Raw genomic sequence first — 27,610 nt, forward strand, 5'->3', positions numbered from 1 at the left:
AGCAGCGATGGTCGTATATCACATATAAATGTATGTATTGTTTATATACAACAAGTATATATATATTATATATATTTAACGAAAACAATGAGAAAAATTAATTATTGCATAGATTTTCCGTATAATGGAATACTATTATGAATTTTTCTCTTTATTGTCATTATTATACCGGTAAACCATTTTTTTTTTACCATTTAAAATTTCGCACAATCGAAGGACCGTGCGTATAATATAATAATATTGTTAAGGTACTATTGAATGGTGAAAAATGCGAACACAACATGTGGGAAAGTGAATAAAGGGGCGGAAAAAAATAACCAATAATAAAACATATTATATATAGTTGGGCGAATAAAACCCGTTGAGTCGGTTGACAAACGAACACTAACGCGGGAGGGAGCGAGAAAAAACTTGTCTCCTCCTACGAGAAAACAAAATAGAGGTAAAAATTTTTCCGACGACTTTTCCCATCGTCCCGGCTGGGACATAACACACGCACACTCACACGCATATATATATATATATATATACACAATAATATGACAAAAACAGAAGTACCGAGGCTAAATTATTTAATATATATATGTGTGTGTGTGTGTGTGTGTGTGTGTGTGTGTGTGTGTGTAAGCGCAGGTATACGACGGAATGAGAAAAAAGAGGATGGATGGAGAATTGATGTCGGCATAAGAGTTGCGCAGAGCTAATAATAATAATAATAATTCACGAACGTAATCGGCTGTCGTCGTTTTCTCGTTTTTCTGCTTTCCTCGACGTCCGCCCCGAAAACTCGTCGTTAGGCTAGGGGTGTATATACGCTTACTCGCGGCGTGGCGCGGGCGCGGTGCCTATTTCTTTTTCCCAATTCCGAGGTTGACGTTTTCATCTCGACGGAAAATCGTATACGGGACGAACGAAACGCCACGTCGACATCGGAAGTTGCGAAAGCAAAATTACGCTTTAAGAAAACGGAACACAGCAAGACGTGACATATTATTACGTATTATTATAAAATAATATAATAATAACAATAACATATACTATTATTTGACTGTAAAGCGTTGCGCGTATATAATAGTCGAGACGTCTGTGTCAAATGTCACAGGGACAGTGCTTTTATGGGCACGGACCGTTTCTAAACCATTATATAGTATCAGCCGCAGTGTGTATTATTATTATACGTGACTTGTGCCTACACTCCTACAAGGCTACAATACAATATTATTAATATTATTATTATTATTATTTTATATTTGTTTATACCTGTATATATTAAAATATATATGCTATAGCTGAATTACCTGACTTCGCCGGAGGGAAAGGGTGGAAGTTGCAAACGAACAGAATGATATTTTTAAAAAGAAACTTTCTTGCCCGTGACAACTAAATTAAATAATTATTTAACTGACTGTTTTTTCTTTTTCTGTACAACCAATGTCAACCTACAGAAGTAAACGAAACGTTATTTAATTTTTGTTTTTTAAATAAAAAATGGCATGTGTTGAATTCCGAGACAAAAAGTAGCCTAGATGCCTTAGATCATTCCTTGTAATATCTTCTATTACATTAATACATTAATATTTTAATAACTTTTCTGTGAGAAAACCCTTTTAAAATCTGTTCAATCGTTTCGAAGATTAGCCCAAACACTGCAGACACATCAATTTTGTTTATTTTAATGGATTATGCAATATACACATTATTATAATAAATATTTGTGACATTTGTGTGTTATATTCATCATATTGTACACTGTATACATAATATAATATTATATTAAATTATATATATCTCACAATAAGCATATTACAGTATGCGTGGCAATATATAAAGTATAATGTATGATATAATATATTAATATGTGAATTGTAGAGGAGAAAAACGACTGAAAGAATAAGTCGAATAAAAGACAGGCGAAGAAAAATCTGGAAAGCGACGGATGAAGAGAAATAATAATGGCGGCAGTAATGCAAAAAAAGAGAGAAATAAAAGTTCTAACGGCGCGATAATAATAGTGAGTACATATATTAAATATATTATATATATTATATATATATATATATATATATATATAAACGCACTTTGTGTGTTGGTAGGGCGGTTATTTAGGGTGGATAGGGTGGTTTGCGGGGAAAGGGAAGTATAAATATTAAATATAAACGGATGATGGTATGGAGCAGGACGAAAAAACCAACGATTATGATTATTAGCCGCGTGAGTTGGAGTGTGTGTTATAGAAGAGGCGGATAGAAAAAGCGAGGAGAACACGTCAAAAACATAAGGAGAGGGGTCCATTTCGAAGGTATATATATATTATAATGTGCACGCAAAACAACGACAATATTGTTGCTGGCGCTTTGCCGATGAAGGTTTATTATTTTTTTTATTATTATTATTATTGTCATTATAAATTATGATAATCCTTTATGGGCCTTACGTATTTATATTTTCATAAAGGCTTAATATTAATAATGAAAAAAAGTTGTTGGAATATAATATTAAAATTAAATCGAATATCATTTGAGAGGTTAACGGGCAATTATAGCATTACCTATTATAGTTCTATACCGACGAAATAAAATAAAATGACTTTAAAATATTTAATAGGAATCTACTCATTTTCATAAAATATGTTAAATAAAATAATTTTAATAAAAGTGATGTTACGATTACACCTAAAAAGTAATTTATGAATTATGACTAACAATGTATATACCTATCCTTTACTCTTTACTTATATTGTAAATCAGATATATGAGTAGCTTTAATAAGTATAATATACAAAACTACCTAAGAATATTTAAATTCAAAAGAACAAGACAAGTTAATGACCATAATTAATTCAAATTAAGTTAGTGAACATAAGATCGTTAAGTTAGAATAGTTAATAAGTAATAAATAATAAATTTTACTCGTAAAGTTTGAAGTTGATAGCAAAAATATTAAGTTAACTCAGTTAAAAAAAGTTTTAAAAACTGTTTTAACTAGTACATAAATCACATATTTAGTGATTATCTGTACATAACATTATTTAAAAATATAGCAGAAATTATAATATTCGGTTATTTTTATTCAAAATTGTATAAATATAGAAACGCATACAATAATTATAACGTATAAAACTATTAAGACCGTCAATTTCAAAAAACATTTTAATTTGATAGCTTGATGGATTATTTTTAATTTTTAAATCAACTGAAAAAAGCCAATTTATTTCAACAGTCATTATATTTGTTAAGTTCTCAAATAAATCAGAAATGAACTTACTACTTAAGTAAAAAGTCAAAAAAAAAAACACTATACTTAGTCTATACATAGTACTTAATTAAGTATTATTCCATATTTTTTCATATATTTTAAAATACTACTTAACTCATTTCCACACATACTACGAAAAACACAAGTATATTTAATATTATATACTATTTTATTTGTAAATAACAGCACATATTTTAATCCAAGCAGAGCAATTAATGTATTGGTTTTACAATTATGTGTATATGTGTTGGTCTGACGTCGCGCGTCGCCTTTAAGAGCAGTAAAAAAGCTTTAAACTTCAACTTTGAAGTTTCTGGTAGAGTGGTAGTAAATTGGATCTATAGTTGTAAAAGAAAAATACAAAATACAAAATAATCAAGAGAAACTAAAAACAATTACAGAAAAATGGGAATATTTATGAAACATCAGTTATTCGATAAAATTGGTTTTTTATTTTCGTTGTAATTCATAAACTGTGGTTAATATATTTAATAAGAAATATAAATTGCATTTTAAATTTTAAAAGCGTTATATATACCTACCATATAATAACTATACAGGGTGATTCTTTTATCATAAAACACTCATTATTTCAAAAAGTATTCATATTTTTGAAAACATTTTTTTACATAGTTTCAAGTTGTTAAAAATACTACGTTTTTATTAAAAAATTATATTTTTATCCTTATATTTTAGATATAGTATTTTGATTTTGTGGAGTGGAGTGGTACAGGGTTACCTCGCAAAATATTTGTCCACTACTCCGCTTGTCTAAACTTTAAATACATATAACTCATAAACTACTCGCCCTAAATTCGATTTTTATGTATCAAAATACTCAGAAAATTATTCTGCTGTGGAATATGAAATTAAAACTCTATATTGTCATTCAAAAAATTAAAAATCTTAAAAAAATTTTAGGATAAAAAATATTTAAAAATATAATTTTTTAATAAAAACGTAGTATTTTTAACAACTTGAAACTATGTAAAAAAATGTTTTCAAAAACATGAATACTTTTTGAAATAATGAGTGTTTTGTGATAAAAGAATCACCGTGTAGGTATAATGAAGATTAAATATTAATATATTCTACATTATTTAGCAAGTAGAAAGTCTTATCGAAATCGAAATTATTAATAGATTTTTGAATTATGAGTAAAAAACACTAAAAAAATATAAAAGCAATTATTTTGATATCATCTATAATTGTAAAAATAATAAATATTAAAAATTAAATTTCTTTTTTTTTAAATCTTTTAGTAAAATATAAAGGAATAAAAATTTTAAAAAAGCCAAATTCAAAACAAAGTAGCAATAATGCATTGATTTCACAATAATATGGTTTTTTTTCATATAGGTAAACACAGAATCCTTTTTTGAATAGGCAATATTTTTCTAACAACTCATTAAAATGTTTTTCTTAATTTATAAGTGGTAGAAGCAGTTATAAGTAGGTACTGGGTACATATAGGTACATTCTAACTACATACCTTTAACCTATAATTAAATATATCAAATACATATTTGTTTAACTATAAGCGCTTAATTTTTCAACTATTATGATAAAATTGTTTATATAGAGTATACCTACTTTATTTTAGTATTTTTGAAACCACTTGGTGATAGTAAAATTAATCAAAAATGAATTAATGTTTCAAAGGTTATATTGAACTAATATAATCCATATCCATATATAAATAATAAAAAATATAATTTTAACTCCATTGTAGTCAAATATGAAATAGATATAATTTTATCTGAGAATAGTTTGAATATGTTGTATTTGAATTATAATAGACCTAACAATTTTTGAAAGTACCTATTAACTACTAAATAATAATACTGATAAGTGATAATAGTATTAATAAATTATACTCTGGTGAGGTTATTGTTATAGTGTTATTAATGTTACATATTATAATGTCAAAATGTTATCAGTGCGTAAATAACTTAATTTAACATTATATTAGGTATAGGTAGTCTTAATTTGTATTTTATTTCATCTGATTAATTTAATAAAATGAAATTTACTATTCTTGAATACGTAGAAATGATATTTATTTATTATAAAAATAAATAAAAAAATCTTACATAAAATATCAACGAGTTGTGTGTTCTCAATAATTAGCTTAATAAATAGTAAATTAACAAATTAAATATCAAAATGTGAAAACCATACAACTTTTAACTTTATCATACAATATTGTGCTGTCATTTTTTAAATAGAAGTTTCTTTGTTCGTTCAAAATTAAAGCGATTTCAAAATTGTTTTATTCTCCATATTACAAATAAATAACTCTACAAAATAGCTATTTTTAAAATTTAAGTGTTTTTAATTTTTTATCATTGTAAAATATGAGGTATATTAGTCTAAAAAACTACTCTACAATATATACATTATAATGAGAATTACAACTACTGAATTTCCAATTAATTTACATACTGTATACTACGATTATTTTTAGGTCATATCCTTAATGAATACACTTAAAAATAATTTATTTAGTTAAGTGTCTATAGTAATTATAAACTTTTGCAGTTAGTAAATGTGGTCCTAGTATAAGAAGTTTTCCAATTGATTAAAACTCGGTTTCTCAACTATAACTATGTAGGTTAGATTTTCGATAAGTAATTAATTATTACTGATTAATACGACATAATTTCAGTGTTTCTTTTATTTTCTTCTCAACGAGTTATTTAGGGAAAATGTCTACACTATTTAAGAGAACGTTATACACAAATGTGTTGTCTCTGTTTTACTAATGGACATCATAGCAACTTTGCGTTAAGAAGAACGCATTTTATGTTGTTAGCTTTAATATTGGATTCAATTTACCTATATATAATTAAACTTAAAGGTAAGACTATTATCTATATATTATCTATAGCTATATCCAAAAATCATAACTTTAAAATGTTCATAACTCTCTTTAAAATTATAATATCAATAAAAGCATATGACATTTCCTAGATAATATTCTTACCTTTAAATTTGATAATAGGTAAATTTACTCTAATATTGAAGTTAACAACACAAAATGAATTCTTCTGAACCAAAATTTTCCATATTGTATGTATGTGATACAGAGCAATACAGCAGGTATATATAACGTCATCTTAATATATCTAAATCTACCAATATCGTAGTATATATATATATATATATGTTTAAGTTTAATACACGACGATTATTTTTGATATACCTAGATATAATACATTGTACTCTTCTGCTAATGATATATTTTTATTATAAAATTAATGTGTATTGTAATAGAATATTCGAAAATTGATAAATTGAACCGATAATGGCGATAATCAAATTACTTTGGCCGGTCTTTTTGTGTCTAAATTTAAAAATACAAAATATGTGTTTACGCAGTGTTTATGTAGTAGAGTCATCCGTTTTTATTTTAACGGGTTTCGTTGTGCACAATTGAGTCCTTATTTCCTTAATTTTTTTTAAATTATACCTAGGTATTGACACACAAAATACCGGTTATCAAAAATTGAAATTTTTAATCTTAACCAAAAGCTTCACTAATAATTAAATATTTACAAATTGTTATGAAAAAAATCAGCGTTCCAATCGAGATTGATGAAATCACGTAATTCGTATTTTGCTAGGTAATAAAAATTGTTTTTAGAAATTCAAAAACATTATTATTGGCTCTTGGCCATTTTTTTTTTTTTTTGAACTGTTTTTAAAAAAACGATCAACAAAATGTCTATCTTAAAAATTTTAAAAACTTGATTGCATAAAAAAATGTTTTATTATAAAAACAGACAACAAGATACAAGGAGTTGAATGTCGTCATTTTCGGTCTGCGGTCGATTGCGTTGTCGAACCGGAGTTCGTGGTACCAGGGTCGCATGTGCTAGCCGCTATTCTTTCTTCAGTTTTCATGTCCACGCGCGACAGCGTTGTAGGCGTTGTAGGTACAAGCTGGCAACGATTGTACTACCGACACAATTACGACATACATTCCTGTTACATTTATTCTGATATTTCGCGTTATAAACGGTTAAAACGCGTTAAAAAATTGCAGCAAAAAATTTTTAGATTTTCAATTTTCATATACTTCGGATAGTAATCTAGGTGGTAGGTCACTGTGTGTGATTTTTAGGAGATCGAAATTAAAATTTCAGTACTCACGTGTACTTTTTAAAATAATGATTAAATTAGCACTTTATACGTGGTATACTTTTCAAAATATGTTGGTCATTTTTATTTGAGACAATTGAAAATTTTGATTTTTTTTTCTTTTCTTTTAATATCGATAAAACATTTTTAGCTGGGTCAAATTACTTGAAAATTTAATACAAGGTTCCTCATGGTATAAAAATAGAAAAATTAATTAATATTACAATCATTTTTAATATGCAAATTATTTTGTAGTTAAGACTTTAAAAATGTATTTAATTTCAATTTTTATAGCTAAGGCTTGAAAATTATTACAAGATACCTCGTAAAAGTAATTAAAATTGGAACCATAAAGTCAAAACAATACATAAACGTCATAAACACAAATTCAAATTTTTTTTTTAGAAATTTTAAGTTAAAATTTGGACGATAACGCTGATCACCTCTATGATAATCAAACTTGACTCGTAGGACCGTCAATCGATAGCAATTACGATATAAATACGAACTGGCTTAGCTAAAAACAAATACCAAAATTTCTAATATATATTGTACTTATTATTTATCATAAATCAAAACATAATATATTTTTCACGACGTTGGGTTGAAAATTGTATTAAAAATTATAACATAGCGTATTATGCTGCATGAGAAATCGTCATAATTTATTATTTGAAATTTTTTTGAATTGCATAAAATTAAAAAATTACGTTAACATATCGACGTTTTAATGTGTATTGTACGTAATACGATTTAAAAATCTAAGACGGCCAGACAGTCAATACTACTAAGTATATTTTATAATATATTAAAGTATTATTTTTACTTTAAATAATATAATAAGTTCAATTACTTTTTACCAAAAACATTGCAATTTAAAATGTAATTTTATGTATAAATTTCCATGAATAATATTTTTAAATTACAACACAATAGCTAAAATTATTATTTTTCGTTTAAATGTCCTAATTTTTCCCAAATTGTTACTTAAAACGTTTATATTATGCGTTAAAAAGTTAAAAAAAATAATACAAGGTGACAAGGTAGATACCATATAAGTTTGAATTACAAGAATTATAAAAAAAACTAATACTTAATACTTTATGGGCGTCTGATATTTAAATTATGAAGGACTTGGTCATCGTGTATTAAATAATTATATTAGTTTTTTAATATATAGCCAAAGGATATTAAGGTAATAAAGCCAATAAAGGTAATTCAAAGGATATTAATTTTCAAAATTTTAAATATTCAAATATTACCTAAGAAATCAATTTCTTTATTTGATGAAATTTTCAAAATATATATATGCCGTCATTTTAAGCTATTTATAGAATTTAAAAAATTTGGAATATTTTTATTACTTTTTAAATATTGACAAATTGTTTAGACTTGGTCAAAAATCTTGAAAATTAAATACAAGATTTCATAAAAGTTGGTTTTTCAGAAATTGAAAATATTACAAATACATAGGCACGATATTTTTATAAACATTTGAAGTTCAAATTTTGTCGTATGGATGAATATAAAAATGTAATTAAATAATACTCGTGGGGATTTAAAATTTTGACTTTTATTATTATACTTTTCTATAAGTAATGGCAATTTCTTTCAAGACATCACAAAAAAAATATTAAGAGTACAGTTCATATTTTCTTATTTTTGTTTTAAGGATATATTTCTTAATTTTACAATTGTATAAACTAAAGCTTGTTTAACTATTAATTATAATAATATTTAAAAATTTGTAAATATTAAAATATATATACATTTTTAGAGATTTCACGTCCACTCCTTTTTTCTTTAACAACGGAGTAATTCAAAATCTAAATATTACCTTTCGACTTACCTACATAATATATGCCGAATAAAACGTAGTCACATATTTTTCGTTAACGGACGCTTTTCGGAAGCCACTGATATTCATCAGATCAGTGGTCCATAATGGTGAGCCGAAATCGAGCGCCATTCGTTTTCCCCGATACACCGATATTCCGCGTTATTCAGCGGTTCCAAGTGTCGCTCGAACACGGTTACAAGCTGTATAACGATATGCCGGAAACGTGTATCACAAGCTGGGCAGCCATGAAAAAGAGCTACGCATGCCTGCCGAGTGCCTGCGATAACTAGACTAGGAGCACTTCACGAAGATTAACAGTTCGGGGCGGAGGTCGTGCGCACCGTGGACAAGTGCGAGAAATGCAATGGTCTGCAGGAGGATGATCTAAAACAAACGACTTAGACGAAGAAATCGGGTCGTTAAGCAGCTGATGAGCGGAAAACACGAAAACGTTCTGGCGCTATCGGCCTTTTTAAATTGAAATTAAATTCATAATAATTAATCATTAGTTAAACCCAGCTATTTTTGTTACTTTACAAATGCTATCTATAGAAAAATAAACAAGACAATGTCATCTTACTCATCTTAAGTAATTAATAATTATCGTAATCGAGATAAGGTATACGTTTTTTCCGCAGCACTCAACAGTGAAACGTCAACCATGTCCAAACCACATGTGTCCCAGTGCCAATAGTTGACTCTATAGGACGCCTTTTCCGTTACGCTGCACTCTGCTACTTTGCAGTCTGCACTATTATTTACCTGTGGTAAAATATGACCCAAACCCATATTTATTTAAATATAAATATTCCATAAGCGCAAATTAATTTTTCAGAAATAAAGTATATTTTATCAAAACCATATAGACATATAGTTATTCATAGGCGCAAATAGGGGGGGGCTATAGGGGCTAAGCCCTCCCAAACACTTCAATAGCCCCCCTCCCCCAAAAAAAAAAACATTTCCTAATTTTTTTTTAAGTTTTATCAGTATTATAGTTTATGATGCAAAATTTGTTTTCGTATTTTTAAGATTATGTAGGTAATTCGTAAATGAACAAATTTTCTTTATCGTGGTATTATTTTTATTATTATTGTACATTGTAGACTTGTAGCCATAAACAATAATACCTACCAAGAACTAAGAATATTAAGCATTCTTATTACGGAGTCTATTGTTGCAGCTCATATTGATATAATGATATACCATTTGGCTATTATACATCATATTTTATACGCCTATTATACGGGCTATACTATAACAACTAATAGGTTCAATCCAACCGAAGAATACAGCTCTAAAAATATATAGGTACATTTTTTTAAATAAAAATGTGTTCTATAATTATATTATTTTGTTGTTACTTGTTGCTCTAAAGTCATACTTACAGTAATAATTTCTATTGTTTTCCTAAAAGTTAAGTGCTGTATAAATGTATAATGTATATTATATATTATAAATATAATTTTGACAACTATTATAACTAGATAAAACAGCACATTTAAAAAAAATGTTTAGTAAGTTTTATTTTCTGTCAATATTGTAATATTTGTAATTAAGTAAGCAGTATACAATATACCTATATGCTGTACTAAAAAATTGCTTCATTCAGTAGTTAGGACTTCAGCCCCTCCCTCAAAATCTCAAACACTATTTTCGCCTATGCAGTTATTTATTAAGCTTGTACAGTAATATTAAAATGAGTGAACATTTTAAATTTAAATTACATAAATACAATCTGTAGTAATTATTACCGTATATTTGAACTTTGAAGCCCGCAGTTTTTAACTCCAATTTAGAAATTATATGTTCCGTGCTTTTATATTAGAATTGACTTAAGCAAATACCATTTGATATAAGTTTATACTGCATAGTGCAATGTAGGTATATACGGTTACAGTATATGAAATAATTATTAACCATCAATGTAATTTGTTACAAAAAATACAATACGATAAGAAGATATAATACCAAACTTCAACTGAACTCTCAACTCGATCATTATTACTTTTTAAATATAAAAATACTATATATTTAAAAAAAAATTATAATAAGCATCAAATTTTAAACTGAAACTTATAGTGTAACAGGTACAATATTGTATCTAATGTATCTATTAGGTAAACAATTTATTTTGGTTTATTTACGTTTTTATCTCACTACTAAGATATAAAAGTGCAAACAGACTTGAGTTTTTAGTTTATCGAAAATAATAGTAGATTTGCGCTTTCGGGTTTCACCGAATTTTTCTATAAAAACAAAAACTTCCTTTTTTTATGAGCATTATGTATTTGTAATGAAATTATGTTGTCAATTCATTTTTAGGAGATGTAGTCATGGATGAACCTTACATTAATTGTGGCCAATTGTGGGCCATTACTATCTTATAAATTATAATTTTTATCGTTATGATTGTTTTAAATTGGACCATGTCCAACATTTTCATTGGTAAGTTTTTTTCTATCTCTAATATCACAATATTTCATAATCCAATATACCTACTTAAATTTCTAATTGGTGGTTAATTGTTATTTATTTTTATAAAATGTATTAAACCTATAAGAATATTAAGCAGGTTGCAGGTACCAACATTTCTAATAAAAGTTATTTACTTACCTACTTTACTACTATAGTTTTTTTTTAATTTATAAACTTATTCATGCCATTTATAATTTATAATTTGTATATGCATAAAATTAAAATCATATATTTCTATTTTTCATAACTCCTTAAAAATACAAAATATTTTATCAATGTTCATCAAATCAGTCCAGGAAAAATACATTTATTTTAATGATTTTGCTTTAAAATGGTTATTAAGACTTTTCAAAAACGGATTTTAAAAAATATTGTTCATTGTTAAATAATTTCATTATTCTATATCTCAAATAAATCCTAAGACAATGAGTCAACATTTGTATAGCTTATTCTTCATATAGTGATAAAAAGAAGTAATATTAATGGATGCCTTTTTTTTAAACTGTATTGCTACAACAAAGTTATTACCTATTACTTAGTTTCAAAATTCAAGATATTAATTTAAGTACCGTGGGTGCTTCTTTGCTGTACATCTTAAGTGTTTTAGATATAAATTGAAAACAATTAAACAATGATACAACTGATACATATCTTTCTGGATTGTTTACTACTCCTTAATCCTTACTATAATATGTTCCATTAGCATTAGTTATGAATACAAATATTACCTTGTTCAACTATTCTTGTGATCTAAATAATATAAATCTGAAAGGAAAATTATAATAGTTATGAAAGTTATAGGTACAACCAATTCTATCAACAATAATGAACTATTTTTTATTATTTTTCAATTTTGAGAATTACATTTTGTAAAGGATATAACACTATAACTTAATAAATGTTTACCCATAATAAAACTGAAATATGTTGTTAAATTAACATAATTTAATATATTTGTTTTATAAGTTTTTTTTTTTTATTATCATTATTTTAGTTAAGTACTTAGGTATTGAAAAATGTTCAATAAAATAGAAAAAAGACAAGGTATTTTGCTGGGATTGTTACAAGTTTGAATGCTATTGCCAATAACGTTCCTTAGAAGATTAGCCACTATATAACAATATAATGTTCTACACCAATAAGTGGCTGATCTACAAAGTATACTATATACATACTTAAATATTTTATTTGCAATAAACCTATTTATATTAAATATTATAATGTATTTAATTTATTTATAGAAATATTCTCTAGCAGATACTGTGATAAAAGAGTGCAAAGTATTTGAAGAATTTAGGAAAAAAAATGGGTTTAAATAAATCTTAATTAAAATTATCTTTATGGTTTTATTAAGGTAATGTTTACTAATGTAAAACAACCATGTGCATTATATACAAAGTTTCTTCATATGTTTTTTTTTTCATTCAATGCTCGAAAATGAAATAGTTTTTATGACTTAAAGTCTTAAATTATAAATATATTGATCGTTATTTTACTTTTCTAATAGTTTTTAAAAATTATATAATTTTTTAATTTATTTTATCTTTGCATCAGTTTTTAAAAATTATAACTAGGTAATTTTGTATTGCTTTATAGAAGCACAAAGCATTACATGCAAAGAAAAATAATTCAATTATTATTAGTTTGAAAAAACAAAATACTAACAAGGCCGCTCGCAGGGGGGAAGGGGGGCACGCCCCCCCGCTCTTAAGAATAATTTGTTTAAAATTTTGATGTTTTCTTATACTTACTCCCTAATTTAATATAATCATGTGGAGTGGAACATTATACGTTATACATCTATAATATTAAGGAAGTATATAGGCATTTTCTATAATATATAGCATTTATTGGGGGTGATAAGGAGGACTGATAAGGTGATACGAAATTGTTCATCAATTTTTAATATCATTATTCGGTATTCAGTTTTATGGTCGTAGATTAATGATGAAGATTTTTTTTATAAATATTTGATCAATATTTTTTTTTCATTTTTTATTATCCACATTTAAAACAAAATAAAATTATACCCTAATTTATTACAATTTACATTTTTTTTTTTTACGATTTAATAAAAAATAGAATTTATGATAAATATATTATTTTTTGCCTCCTTCCCCCGAGAAACATTTCCGCGGGCGGGCTTAAATACTAAATTTATGTTTAAAATTAATTTAATTTGTATCATTATTTATAAAATAGGTGAGGCTAAGCAAATCCTGATTTTTATTTAAATGTTTCAATAAATAATTAATTGAGGCCAGTATTTTCATCAGAATAATTAGGAAACTAATACAAATTTCTTTTTTGACATTAAAATACAAACCTTCTATCTAATGAAATCTTAAAATTATTTTTAGATGTATTAAGTAATTACAAATTGTAGGCAGTAGGCACTAATTTAATATAGACAATTAAAGATGAAATAATATAATTAGAATGAGATACAGCAGCTATAATTTAGAATAAAGTTATGTAGTAGACACTGACTTCCTTATATATATAAATAATTCAAACAACATTTATATATTAAATTCTATCTAGTATTTTCAATCATATAATTATTGATGTAAAAAGCAAGCTTGAAAAATATAATATATACATATTAATATATTATGTATAATTCACAATTTTAATTACTGCAGATATGGATATAGTAAAAATTTAAACAGATAATCTAATAACTGTATAGGTTGCTGAGTTTTAATGAAATCAATTTTAAACTGTTTCTGATGATATATTGATTGTTTGTCTACAACAATTTTATATTAAAAAGGCGAATAGATACCTATCTTATCAATAATTTTGTCAGCTATTATATATGATACATCACTTAAATGGATCTTATCAAAAAAATAAACAACTAATTACTAATTATTATATTATATTATTTGCTCATCAAAATATTTATTACTTTTTATAATATTCATCAATTTAATCTTAAAGCCGATTTATCAAAATTAATGTTATGTACCAAATTAATTCTACCTCCATAGCACTACCTATTGTAAAGAATTATGTTGTAAAACAAGTAAAAAAAATTCATATTTAATAAATTATGTATTTAGATAGTTAGGTACTTATCTAATTTAAGTTTTTGAAAAATTATATTTATGGAAAATTAAGTTATTTCAACTAAAAGTTTCATTATTTTTAAAAACTTAAATTAGTGGTCCATATAAGCTTTGCATTTGATTGAATTGATTTTTAATGAATATAAAAACCTGGCTCATTTCACTATTTTCACTCCAAGTTGTAGGTAAGAGGACACCTTTTTAACAAAAAAAAACATATAGTATAAAATGAAATACAAATTAAAATAATCTTTTGATGAATCGTAGTATTATATATTCCATTCATTCATTTTTTTCATTTTTACCAAATATTTTTCTTGGAATTTTAATTTTTAAATTATCAAACTAGTTTAATTTTTTTTCATTTAAATAAAATTTTGATTAAATTTAAATTTAAATAGTGTGTAAAAAAAATTGTTCCTATTTATTTTTGAAATTTTTAGGTTGCTATAGTAACTTTTTAAAAACCTTTTATTAGTTTTCATGTTTTTTTTACCAATAAGCAAAAATTTTTTGATTTATAAATCGAAAAAATTAAAAAATTAATAAAAAAATAAAAATTTTAAATGTACATATCTATCACAAAAAATATCAAAATGTTTTATTGTTTTGAAATTCATGATTTTTAGAAAAATTTATATTTATATTTATTATAGAAAATATTTGGGAAAAATTAGTTTCTACAGTTATCCATTTTTTAATTATCTAGGTACTTCAAGTTTACCGTAAATGGTGAGCAATGACTAATGACTAATTAGTAATTATTCAGTAATGAGTATAGGTTGGTTTTATTTTTAAATTATAAGATAAACCCGTGGATCCACTGGCCACAGCATAATGCTGGTGAACCCATAGACCTATAAACTAGTTTATATAATATATAAATATATTATAATGCAATGTAATTATAAATATAACTTAAATGTTAACAAAATACAGATCGCCTGCTATATTTATAGTAGATAAAAATTGATTAATTTTTTATATTACCATCATATTAAATGGATAATTTGTCATTATATATAAAAATATATTAAATTTATCATGAATAAAAAATTTAAAATAATACACATCATAGTTCATTGTAAAATCAATTATGCATTTATTCATTCATTGCTCCGTTCAGAATTAGTAACGTTGTCAACTAAAATATTAGCATTTTACTTTCGAATAATGCCTTTTTGCATAAGGCATAACTACTGTTTTTGTCTAAATGAGTTAATAAGTTAACCTGGACGGCGGACATATTGTAGGTGAATAATGAATAATATTATAGTAGAGTAGTAGAAAAACAATTAACAATACAAATTCAAACAAATTAAAATTCGGCGTCCGGTTTTCGATAAAGCAGTAAAAGCGTTCATCATTTTCGAGGAAGGAGTTTTTGTGCAACGTTACGTATCGATGGTACCTATCGGTTCCAGAAGTTGCATCGTTATAATATGACGCGCGACGTACGATGTACCGACACAACCGATATTGAAATGAGACTTTGAGAGTTGTAAATTTATAATGAGACCTTCTCACCTTGGATGCTATACGACACGTACTTATTACGTAAATTGTTTATTCCAAGTTGAACGCATATAATTTTCCTCCACCATGATTTATATATACTGATATAAACGGTTTTTTTCACAAGTGTATGATGATACAAAGACAAACCGCTTTTTTCCTCAGTGAAAGGTGCAATACTACAATTTATTTTGTGGTAGTATGTTATTATGGTTTAAATGTCATTATTTATTGGTTAGTAATCTTTAATCGCGGTAGAATCGTAGAGCGCGGCTGGTGGCTGCCGGCTGGTGTATATGATTGCACATTGGTTCCTACCGCAGTAGCCACTATCAAAATATCAAATACTACAAAATATTTTTTTTTTCCATTTCATTTGGTCATAACTAGAGAGTCACGACTCACGAGTCTGTTCTCGCCGTTGTCCGGGACCGGAGTTCATATCCCACGTAAGCCATATTTTCCTCATTGTCATTGAAAACAGTGTAGAACGTGAGAACGTTCTGTGCAAATACTCGAACATTCTTCTAGTCGTAATTCGTAAGTCTAAAATAAAAACAACATAAGATTATCAATCTCTGTTGATCACATAGAGCGTCATGATGTGCGTAGGTGTGGTTTAGGTATATAATCGAAACCATAGTTATACATGTTGTGTATGTCAATCACAAACACAATAATCATACCATTGAAAAAATTGTTCAAAGTCTAATCTGTATTTTAGTGCTTAAGCTATTCGTGTGTTTTCAGTATAAAATATTACATTAGCTTGATTTTATAATATTATTATATTTTGATATCAATTGTTTGTTTTTGAACGTGTTAGGGCACAATGGCTACCATTACCAATGAGTCTGATTCTTCGCGAAAAAACACGAACAATGAAGAAAATGATAATAAAGATGAACAGAATAACATGTTTGAATGTAACATATGCTTGGATAATGCAAAGGACGCTGTTGTCAGTGTCTGTGGTCATTTATTTTGGTTAGTATCATTGCTAAATCAAAACTAATAACAAGTGAATTTATTAGTTAAGCATGGGCCACGCCATGATTTAAATATTACAGGTTAATTATGGACGGGATTGTAATATTATTCATTGGGTGGGCCGATTAAAAATAAAACCAATTAATTTAATTGGTAACACTATGAGATAGGTATTATATAAATAATTTTTTTACACCAATACTCACTCACTGATAGTTTTTTTACAAAAAGAAAATATAATTATTATAAGTTTATTATTATTTTAATTCTATTCTATTATTATATTAGTTAATAAGAAATTAGCAGGTTTAAAAATATATTTCAATTTTAATAAAATTTAATATATTTTTCTTTGTAATATATTTATTGTCTTAATTAAATGTTTTTGTGTACTATATCAATACTGAAAGAAAATAAAGTTTACGTATATTTTTATTTACAAACGGTCATGGTTGGGTTGGACTTAAAAAAAAAAATACGTATCGGACCTGGACGGCGCAGTTTATAAGTTTAAGTTTTGGACCGGATCGGGCCGAAAAATAACGGCCCGTGCTGATCTCTAGTTTATACATATTTGTATGTTACCTACATGTATGTATGATTTTATTTTTACTATTTGATGTTGAATAATATTATCAAAATCATGAATCATTATTAGTATAAAACTATTAATTATTGTTATTTAGGGCGTATATTTTATGTGATAAAAAAGTCAAACTATTTAATTATTTATTTTGTTAGTTTTGTCAAAATATTTATTAAAAAAATAAAAATTTATATTCATTAAAAAAATTTATTTAAAACTAATGTTTATAGTTTTAATCGTATTAAAAAAAAAGTATTGAATAGAAAAACAATTGAACCAACAAGAACAACTGTCACTAATCACTAGAATAATATTGATCATAAAATAATCAATATTGTGATATAAAAATAGTGTATCTATTTCATGTTATTTATTAAGAGGACGCCATCTCTAGGGTTGTAGTCCAAGTTAAACAACAAAATTTTCACATTAGAAAGAGGAAATTTTGGACTGTGCAACATCGTTATAATTTTTTTGATATCAGAACTACAAAAAAAGTTGATGAGTTTGACACAAATATAATGAATTTTGAAACAATAAAAACTGTTTTTGTATTGGTGATATCAAAAAATTAAAAATGATGTTGTACAACTAAAGTTTTCCTTTTTATAGTGTAAAAATTGGTTTGTTTAACTTGGACTACATCCCTTTGGTGGTTCTTGCCTATGTGGAGTGTTTTTTACTATGTTGTATGTTTGAAAGACAAAGCAGAGACAACATGTGTGGGTGTGGCGTTCTCTTAAGATATTGTCCATTATGATTTATAACAAATTGCACATATTTCCCAAAAAATACCCAATAATTATTATTTATTATCTATAATGTTTATGAATAACTAAATATATGAATACAAAATATTTTACAAAATATAATTACAAAACATTTAATTAGGTATTTATAATTTAGATTGTTTATTTTTAAACTAAAAACAATTACCAATTGTAAAGAATTGCTAAAATACCTTCATACACATTCTGCTAATATACTTGCTAAAAATTAGAAAATCTAATTAATTTTACACTGTCTTAAAAGAGAATAATCAGTAGACCAACCGATTTCCATGCTTCTACTAATAACTCATACTATTAGGTGGTTCCCAAATTAAATATAATAATATTACTAACTAGAAATATTAGTCATTTACGTTTATATGTTGTTTTTGGGAAATGTCTGCTAATTAGGCGGGGATAATTAGCGTCGCCACTGCCAGAGTCATAGGTGTGTGCAAAAAGTGATTATTCTTTTTGAGACAGAGTATACATTCATATTTTTTCTGATTTATTAACTATTATTATTAGGTATACCTAATAATTAGTTAATTACTAATTACTATTGCTGTATAGTTTAATAAAATGATGATAATATTATTTCGTTAAGACTTAAAATATGTTACAGCTGGCCATGTTTGCATCAATGGTTAGAGACTCGATCAAGTCGTCAAGTATGCCCCGTATGTAAAGCTGTAATAAGTAAAGATAAAGTAATACCAATTTATGGACGTGGAAATTCTAAACAAGAAGATCCCAGGTAAATTGAAATGCAAATGAGTATGTTCCAAATTATTGAAAATAAATATACCCATTAAAAATATTTATAAAATTATTATACATTATATTCCAATTACTTCAAAATATTTTATTTTTTTGTTATTTTCAGTATTTGAAACAGTAATATGCTATATTTTAGGAATTGCCTACCATAAATAATTTTCATTGCATTTTTAATACAGATTAATTCTTACAATTTTAAGCAATTATAATAAACTCATTTACAATAAAAATTTTTACACATATATATATATACATTATATATATTATTTATCATAATTTGTAAATAATTCTTATAAACTTAGTGTTCATTATTAAATATATTTTTATGTTTCAGAAATAAAGTGCCACCTAGGCCTGCTGGTCAAAGAACTGAACCTGAACCTAATTCTGTAAGATATCATCTAGCATATCTAGCATCATTTTTTTTTCTAATTTTCATGTAATAGTAATTTTAATCTTTTTAGGGTTTCCCGGGTTTTTCTTTTGGTGATAGCGGTTTCCATTTATCATTTGGAATAGGAGCATTTCCTTTTGGATTTTTAACATCGTTTAATGTTACTGATCGTCCGCATGGTGGTAAGTTCATAATAGTTAAAGTTTTGTGTTTTAATTTCAATAACAATTAAATTATTTAAATTGAATTAATTTGTATATTTAATTAGTTCCAGTTGCTAATCAACTACAACAAGACGATCAATACTTATCAAAACTTTTCTTATGGATTGCAGTAATATTTATTATTTGGCTATTAGTGGCATAATTTACTCTAAGAGTACGTTTTTTTTATTTTACCATTCAATTAACTACAATAGTAAGCACTTCATGAGGGCATAATTTTATATATTGTATTTATTCACTTTATTGGTTATATAAGTTTCAAATATACTTCAATTTTTATTGTATTGCGCAGTCTAAAATTTTTAATTTAAAGTGTTAGTTATGTTTTTTATGATATATAAAACTTTAGCTATAATATTAAACTTTGTAACAGTTTGACGAATATTTTGTCTATGAATTTACTAAGAATATTTATAAAACCAATAATAATTCAGTAGTTCTGTTTTTGAGTTATAAATTCATGCCAAATTTTCAAATATTAATTTATTATTGTATTATTTATAATAGTTGAAACAATTATATTAAATTTCATTGCCTAATTGTGTATTTATGAATATTGTATTATTTATAATTATGATTAATATGATGGTTTTTTTCGACTTAATTAAAATATAACTCTCTATAAATGCCTATGTTAAAGCATATTTGTTTTTTTTTTTTTTAATTATTGGGTTCATCCTATCCATTTTAAGATTTAACCCACAGCCAATATCTACTATGTATTCATTTTTTTATTTATTTTGTCTTTTTTTTTAAATTTTAAATTCAATTTTTTGAAGACGTTATTACCCACATGTTATGTCCCCTAGCATAATCATTTTAAAATTAAAAATGCATCGTTAAGTTTATAATATTTATAACTTTGGCTAGAAAAAAAAAATATCCAAAAATTTTATTAAATTCTATTCAGAATATTCATACTTTTAAAGTTGATAATATGTAAATTTATTCTGGTATCAAAAACCAGCTAAGTATAAAATATTTAGAGTATTCTTTTGGATATAAATTTAGCTGTTATATTATGTTAGTAAAACATATTACATAAGCAAGGGATATAACGATTTACTTGTTATAAAATAGGCTGTTTTAAAATTTTATCGAATACTTAATAACTTAACATATATTAAAATATTAAGAATATTAATTATTTTTGGTTGGTTTTTTTTACTGTTAGAAACTGAATTGGTTGTGAATTAAAGGTGGGTAAGTTGATTATAAATTATTGAATTAAATCTAATTTTACATTTTTAGTATGTATACCAGATAATTCATTTAATGTGTTCAATGACTTCAATATTTTAAAAATCTATTATTGATTTAATAATCTTTATATTATATAATTGTATGTCGTTACAAAGCAACATTATTGAAAATATTGTAATTTTTTTTACAATTTTTATCATAACAATTTAAACTTTTGTACTGCTTAATTTCATAATCTGAAGCAGATTGCTTTTTTGGAATTTGATGTTATACTACTTAAATCTAAGTTCAGAAATGTATTTATTTATTTTAATAATAATTGAAGTTTAGATAAGTGAAGTAATAGGTTAACATTTTGCGAGGTATCCCTGTTCAATTTCACTTCGCTCTTGTAAATTTTAAATATTTTCATTACATAGGATACTCATCCAAAATTTGTTTTCTATATTTTTAAGTATTCCAAAAAATATTTTGCCTAATAAGTTTATAATAATAAAAAATTGTAAAATGTATACATTGATTTGTAAATACTAAAAACCATGTAAAATGTTTTCAAAAATATTTATAGTTTAATCTTTGGTTAACAAAACACTTGTTATATTTTATAACCCTATGCTATTGATAATTATTATTTTCAAGAACAATCATTATAAATAATATTACTATGCATTCTTTAGAAGTTGTTAATGATATGACAATTGGTTATTTCTAAATAAAATATATGTTATAAATTAAAATAACTGTTGATTCATTAATATCTATATAATTTTTTCAAGTATACTTATCTTAACATTATATTTATTGTTAATAGTATTTACTATAAATAAGTTGTACACATTTTACATTTAAACATGGAACATTGAATTACATAGTTGAACCATACAAAATTATGTCAATGTAGCTTCTTTTTACAGGCTTCCTTAACTCATTTTATTAAGTATTATTCAATTAATCTTATAATTATTGTGTGTTCATACTTTTATAATACATTATAAATTTCATTATTGAAATTCTAGGAGACATTTCACACAGTTCATTTTTCTAAAGGATACAGAATAACTATTAAATATGTAGAGAATTTGCAAAATTCATCCACCTAAACCATTTCCAGGTTTTATACTCGTATATTGTTTAAGTAAGTTTGTAATCTTATAATTTATGTTTGTAATATTCATGATTTACTAAGCATGCATGCTCACTTCTATTTTCATCTTTAATTATGCATTTATTTAAATTTTGATTTTTGAAATTTTTAAATACCTGTCCTGATTATATTTCAATTATTTACATTTTATTTTATCTTTAAAGAGTTTCCTGTGGCAATAAAATATATTTTACTCAAATGAAAATTTTATTTTTAATTTAAATTTTTAAGCATATTAATATTGATTTTGACTAATTTGTACATACCTATCAACATTTTCACTAAGAATTTCCCGTTAAAAAAAAATTGTTCTCATTTGAAAGCTTGTTTGCTACTTGAAACTCTTTAAATGGTTTAAAATGCTATAAATATGGTTAATTTTTAACCTTACTTAAAATTACCATGTATCAATATTTGGAAATGATTATAAAGTAAAGTAGTAATGAACATACTTGGTGAATCATCTTATATTTATCATTATATTCATTGAATATTTATTATTTATTTCACACTTGAAAATTTAGCTGATGACAAAACATTAACATATTTTACTTTACGAGATCAAATATCAAAAGAATTGTTTATAATAACCAAATTTCAGTCCAACCAACTACAATGGTAAGGTGATAAAAATATTTTTTAAGAAACTTAAAAAGTAAAAATGTAATTTAATAATATTTTATTTGAGTAAACACAAATACAAGAGTATATTTTACTTTGACAAATGCCTACTTTCTAGTGTACTAAACTTTTAGTTATAGACAGCTCACTGTATAAAATAATTCAATCTACCAACACATAACATTACTCTACTTCAGTGTCTTAAGGTATATACCAAATGATGATGTCAAGTTAAGATGAATTATCTAAGAACTATACCACTAGTCGGAATACTCTGCCCAAATTCCAACTGAGCACATTCATTTTTAATATAAATTCATCCATAATATAATTTTTATTTTTATTTTAACATTGCTGTATAACGCAAGGCTGATTTTTATTTACTAGGGTCTGTGCAATTAAAAAATTTTGCTGCTTGGATGGGATGAAAGTAACAAAATGTACATATTTTGTTACTTAAACTTCAAACACAATAGTCTGAAAGTAAAAATAAATTTTTCAATTTAATACAATACAACTAATTATCTTCTATTATAAACCTTAAAATTATTTTTATAATTATAACAATTAAATAGTTAAATCATCATAATCTAACTATACTGCTATAGGAGTTTGATAATATATTATTACATTGGAGCGTTTATTATCCATAATATAGGCTTTAAAAGAAAATGTATGTTTATTTTATGTTTTTGAATTTTAAATTAATTTTATCCAATATTTTTAACAGTACATAGGTATTTATCTTATATTATATTTACACATTTTATGTACAGCACATTAGTTTTATATTTATTTTTAATTATATACTACATTTAAATTCATGTTTTTTGTATATTTTTTATTCGTTGTTTGATTATTTGTACCCTCCCTTGGCTTTTGGTTCCAATTTACATGGATAATTGACATTTCACTGTATCTCATTAGCCATTACAATATTATAATTCATTATTACTTTGTTTTATTTGCTTAATTATCTGTATTTTTTCAGTTGTAATATTTAGTATAAATTGGAAACTAAATTATAGGAAAAAAAATACAATTATAAATATTGTACTATTCTAAATTACAACATTTTAGTTTAAAAAAATAATATAGGTACCTATCATTAGAGAAAACAGGAAAAAGATTCAAATTATTTTAAAGTCAGAACAATTAATAAATAAATAATAAAGTGTAATAAAATTAAAATATATTTTTTATTGGTTTTTTTGTTTTTGACATTTGAAATGTTCAACTTTTTATAACTTCTTATTTAAAGATCCTGTTTTTCAGTTAATATAATATTATCATAATTATTATTGTTAAGTTTTACAACAAAGTAACATGATTGTTTTTATTTTTTATTAAAGCTTTATACTTAAATGTTTGACAATCAGTTTCACCAAGCAAAATTATACTAGATGAAATCCAAAAACTAAAAAGTACCTTGCATACCGTTTAAACAGAGCTGTGGGGAACTTCTCACCATATACCCCCACTTAATTATATTGAAAATATACTTATTTTATAATCAATAATTAAAATCAAAAAGGGCCTTCTGCTGTATAGTAAATAATTTTAATATTCTGTCTCGTCATCAAGTAGGTTATGGTAATGCATTTGTTAAATTTGAATTTTATGATAGTTAATAATCATTGAATACTAAAATCAATTTTGTATGTTGATAGTCTGTCAACCATGATTTTGATAATATTAAATTTTATTTATATTGCTATTATTTTATTTGGCTAAGTATTTAATCTAATTTTTATTTTATTATGTTTAAATTTAAATCAACTATAGTGGTATCATGCTATTTCTACTTTTTGCTGAAGTAGAGCATATCATGAAAACACGGTAATATAACTGGTTTACTCGTCATATGCATTTAACCTTGTCTTAATAATGTGTTTGGCAGCACTTTTAACAATTGTTTACTATAAATCATTAACTTCTATAAACTATAATAAATGTAACTTGTCATTTATTTCAATCCCATTCAAATATTCACTACCAATTTTTATTCTTTTCATAGATCGAGGACCAATAAATTGTATATGTCCACAAACCACCATCCATTGGTTTTATACTACCTATGATCATCACTCTTTAATTAATTAATATAATATGTTCAAGAATTTATTATTATTCAATAGTGAGTAATTAATATTTTTCCAACACTTGATTTACCATGGTAAAAACATAGTTTAAATGTTATTAGTGGGAAATGGATTTTATTGTAATAAAAAAATCAGTTTACATATGTATCAATTTTTCTTACAATATGGAATAAAAAATCTAAAATATGTAAATATTGAAAAAATGTATTAGTATTGGAAATAACAAAAAAAAAAAAAAAATATTTTATAATTATAAATATTAAATAAAAGTGATACAAATGATGTAGGTATATAAAATTATTAATATTATTCCGGAACAACCGAACAAAGTAATGAGAAACAACATATTGTTGTAAGTTTGCAAATAAAATATTATGACGGTTTGGTCAGAGAATACTTTTGTTTTGGCTAAAAGACTGTTTCACATTAACAGATGTGATAGGGGCATAATTCTTATTCACTATGTCAGAAAGAGTGTATACAATTTCCAGAGATCTTTGTTGAATTTTATCTATTAAAATATCTGTCAAAAATTACAATTACAATTTTTTATATCTTGTTGTTTTAGACGAAGCAGACAATGTTAAACGTTGGCGAAAATCAATGAAAAAATCAAAAATTACTAAAATATGTTCTAATTTACCAAATATGTAAAATAAATTTGGGTTTATTTCAATTAGAATGATTTAAATCGTGGATATTTTTTATCAGATTTAAAATATCTTGTTCACATAAAATATGTATTTACAATAAAATCGGTTTCCTAGTTATTAGTTATTTTAAATCATTATTTTTCTAAATCATTACAATGTATCAAAGAGTATTTTACTTTTAATTTTTATGTTAATTAGTTTTTATTTCATATTTATTTTTAAGAAGATGAGTTTAATACTTAATATTATGTTGTTTTTATACATTTTTAAAGGTTAACTATTAAATTAATATGTTATGCATATTATAAATACAATTTTAATATGAAGTATTATGTTTGAGTATTCACTAAAATTCAACAGTGAATAAAAGTTATTATTAAAAAAAGTTGACTTGTAAAATATATTTTTTATAGTTTTATGTAATCTCTTTTTAGTACTTCATAAATAGTCTTAGAACTTTCAGGTATAACATAATCTTAAGTTATTATGTTGCTAAAGTGTTGCTGTTGTAATTCTTGCACCGAATTTAATACTTTAATAAATCGACCAGTTACTAAAAGTCTTAATGTATCTTCATCTGGTATTGATTACCTTATTAATGTATTTAGGTTAATACTCGTAATATATGGTCAAAGTAAATCCAAATTATACATTAAGCTTAATATTTAAATAATACTTAAGGCAATAAAGTTAATTTTTGTAGTATAAAAATTTAATTTTTATGGTAACATAATTTTAAAATATAGATTGAAAGATTTTTGTAACATTGAAATAAATTTATTCAGTTCATACACAAGATGATTCTTTTATCATTATCTATATATTTTAAAGTTGTTACTTTTTTTATGAAAACATACATTTTTTATTTCATATCCCAATGCAAAATTTTTTTCAGAATATTTTGACACATAACAAACAAAATTTGGATGAGTAAATCATGTGTTATAACTTATAAGTATTTAAAATTTAAGTGAGTGGAGTGGAACAGTACAACCCAAAAAATGTTAACCTACTATTTTGCTCACCTTAAGTCAAAATACTCTCACATAAATTACTCATCCAAATTTCAATGTTTATATATTGAATCAGATATTACCATCCTTAAATTCCTATAATTGAAAATTATGTTTTTAAAACACTAGAGTATCATTTTATTATAAATTATATTATGTATTATAATCACTAATTATTTAATTAAATTAATCAATATTCCTAGTAAAATGTAACATATTTACATGGACATTTAGAAATTAAGAAAATAATTGGAAATAATATTGTTCCTTAAAAACTAGGATGTAAAATATGATAAATTAAAAAATTATAAACTATAATTTAGGGAACTAATTATCTATAAAGAGCATAATTAACTTTTTACATCTATTAAAATGTCAAGTAAAAGCTGTAAGACACAAACCTAATCAATATTCTTCTGCGTTTCTCCCTTTTAATTTCAATAATAAATTATTAAACAATTTAGTCAAACTACCCATATAAATAGAAGGAGTTTGTATAGACAAATTTGATATATTTTTAATATTTATTAAATGAGACGGCTGTTCATCAAGAAAAAACAATTTTAAGATTCAAGTACATTTAACACAATTTTTTTTATCATAAATTGGATTTTAAATAATATACATCATGTATTTTACAATATTGAGAAACATTCAGTTTTTAAGGTATTTTGTATAAGCAATTTTATTTAAAATTCAAAATTTTTGTTATTTATTGTTTTCTTTCCAAACTATTGCAGATATAACACTTTTAAATGGAAATATTGTTTTGCATAATAGTTTAATTATGTTTAGAGATGGTTGTGTACAGCAATTGGTATTAAC

General features: G+C 24.7%; 1 protein-coding gene and 1 long non-coding RNA gene across 3 annotated transcripts; both read left to right on the forward strand.

Annotated features, from left to right (window-relative positions):
• The first annotated feature begins 16,340 nt into the window (after positions 1-16,340).
• Positions 16,341-20,484, forward strand: LOC113556844 (E3 ubiquitin-protein ligase RNF185-like). 2 transcript variants are annotated; one of them, XM_026962022.1, is made up of 6 exons: positions 16,341-16,754; positions 17,132-17,292; positions 19,277-19,408; positions 19,766-19,820; positions 19,896-20,007; positions 20,094-20,484. In XM_026962022.1, the coding sequence occupies exons 2-6, from the start codon at positions 17,138-17,140 to the stop codon at positions 20,189-20,191; spliced, it is 552 nt and encodes a 183-aa protein (XP_026817823.1). In that variant the 5' UTR covers positions 16,341-16,754; positions 17,132-17,137; the 3' UTR covers positions 20,192-20,484. The 2 variants fall into 2 exon arrangements, with proteins under 2 accessions (XP_026817823.1, XP_026817822.1); XM_026962021.1 differs by having other exon boundaries at positions 16,347-16,845; positions 20,094-20,473.
• Positions 20,485-22,288: 1,804 nt separating this feature from the next.
• Positions 22,289-25,766, forward strand: LOC113559246. Its single transcript, XR_003405905.1, has 3 exons — positions 22,289-22,387; positions 22,921-23,014; positions 25,688-25,766. It is a non-coding gene; the product is annotated as an uncharacterized LOC113559246 (long non-coding RNA).
• Positions 25,767-27,610: the final 1,844 nt, after the last annotated feature.

Source organism: Rhopalosiphum maidis, chromosome 3 (genome assembly GCF_003676215.2).
Source record: "Rhopalosiphum maidis isolate BTI-1 chromosome 3, ASM367621v3, whole genome shotgun sequence".
Lineage (NCBI taxonomy): Eukaryota > Metazoa > Arthropoda > Insecta > Hemiptera > Aphididae > Rhopalosiphum > Rhopalosiphum maidis.

What these genes read in the sequence shown, in the direction of transcription:
- LOC113556844 (XM_026962022.1), top strand. Translation starts at nt 17,138, where the DNA reads ATGGCTACCATTACCAATGAGTCTGATTCTTCGCGAAAAAACACGAAC. An exon ending in GTCTGTGGTCATTTATTTTG is followed by an intron (nt 17,293 to 19,276) that starts GTTAGTATCATT and finishes AATATGTTACAG; the next exon opens with CTGGCCATGTTTGCATCAAT. An exon ending in CTGAACCTGAACCTAATTCT is followed by an intron (nt 19,821 to 19,895) that starts GTAAGATATCAT and finishes TAATCTTTTTAG; the next exon opens with GGTTTCCCGGGTTTTTCTTT.